The sequence below is a fragment of the Monopterus albus genome, unplaced genomic scaffold (genome assembly GCF_001952655.1).
Source record: "Monopterus albus unplaced genomic scaffold, M_albus_1.0 scaffold2786.1, whole genome shotgun sequence".
NCBI classification, from domain to species: Eukaryota; Metazoa; Chordata; class Actinopteri; order Synbranchiformes; family Synbranchidae; genus Monopterus; species Monopterus albus.
Window position 1 is genome coordinate 1 of NW_018130658.1, and position 1,464 is coordinate 1,464.

General features: G+C 34.2%; 1 protein-coding gene across 1 annotated transcript; it reads right to left on the reverse strand.

Moving 5' to 3' along the window:
* Window positions 1–504: 504 nt before the first annotated feature.
* On the reverse strand, window positions 505–1,432 carry LOC109954049 (olfactory receptor 142-like; the record flags this gene model as incomplete). The annotated part of the gene is made up of 1 exon (XM_020589472.1): window positions 505–1,432. A coding segment is annotated over exon 1 (928 nt), but the record flags the coding sequence as incomplete, so codon positions are not given.
* Window positions 1,433–1,464: the final 32 nt, after the last annotated feature.

A 1,464-nucleotide genomic window follows, 5' to 3' on the forward strand; every position in this document is an offset into this window, starting at 1 on the left:
AACCTAATTTCTAGGAGACAGGGTTGCACAAATACATAATTAACACACATATACAGTTGTGATGACCTTATCACCTCTTTTGGTCAGCGTAGTCAAAAACCAGGCCAAGGTGCTTTCTGTGGAAGCATTGTACAAAATACACTGTAAAGCACAACTCTGTGAAAAAATGCTTATGTTTCATGATCACATAGTTATTAAAAGCCACACATTTTTGTACATTATATTTTGAGCGTCTTGTTTTGGACATGTTAATTTATGTTAAATGAGATGCAATTGATAAAATAAAGCACAAGAGGGAATAGTTTTGGTCTGCTTTTCATACTGTGTAATATTCCCTCTAAATTGCTTTCTTGAGTTCCATAACTCACCACTGTACTGTACAACATTGAATGGTTATGTATAAATGTCACATTGTCTAATGAATAACACTACTGGTATATGTATCCGCTTATTTCTCCAGATTCACAGTATTCACTATTCATTAATTTAGTCTAAAAACCTAACCTTTACAACACATTAAATTTTTAATTCTTTTTCTTATTTGTGTTAATTTGAAACCATATATGAGGGGATTGATAATTGGGGGGAAAAGTAGAAATTCTATTGCCATATAATTCTGGACACTTTGTGATAACTGTACTGAGCCAATTCGCATGTACAAGAAATCAAATAGCAAAGATACAGCAAAAACTGTTAAAGTGAACAAATGTGGAACACATGTCTGCAGAAACTGATGCATGTTCTCTGTAGATGTTAGGCATGATTTGATTATATGTATGTAAGTCCAAACAACAAAAAAAACATGGGCAACATAAAATGTATAATTAAAAGCTGGAATAATAATTGTTTCTATGGAAGCAGTACAAGCTAATTTAGAAATTAACCAATTAACACAATAGATCTTTGGTATTTGTGAACCACATAACCTTGTTGCTGTTGTTACTGTGCTCATGAACACCAGATACAAAGGCGCAAGCCAAGCAAAACACACAAATACACAAACTCTTTGCTTAGTCATTACAGAGTGGTACACCAGAGGTCGACATATAGCTACATATCTGTCATAGGCCATTAGAGCCAGAAAAGAGAAATCAGCACAAGCTGAAGAGAGTAACACAAAACCCTGCAGGAGACATCCAGCATAAGAGATGACATGAGTGGAAGACAAAAGATCCTTCAAGAATTTGGGATAAAATCCAGTTGTCCCATAAAGTCCATTAATACACAGGTTACAGATGAAGATGTACATGGGTTCATGAAGGATTTTATCTAGAATGATTGTTGTAATAATAATCCCATTTACCAACCAAATCACAAGGTAACACAATAACGTGAGAGTAAAGAGAGTGACTCTGTAGTTTGTTGTACCATTTAACCCTGACAGAGTAAGCATAGTGATATCGGAAACATTATCCATCATAAATTGTTGCATGTCATTTTAAGACTTCATATTAGGAATTGCAT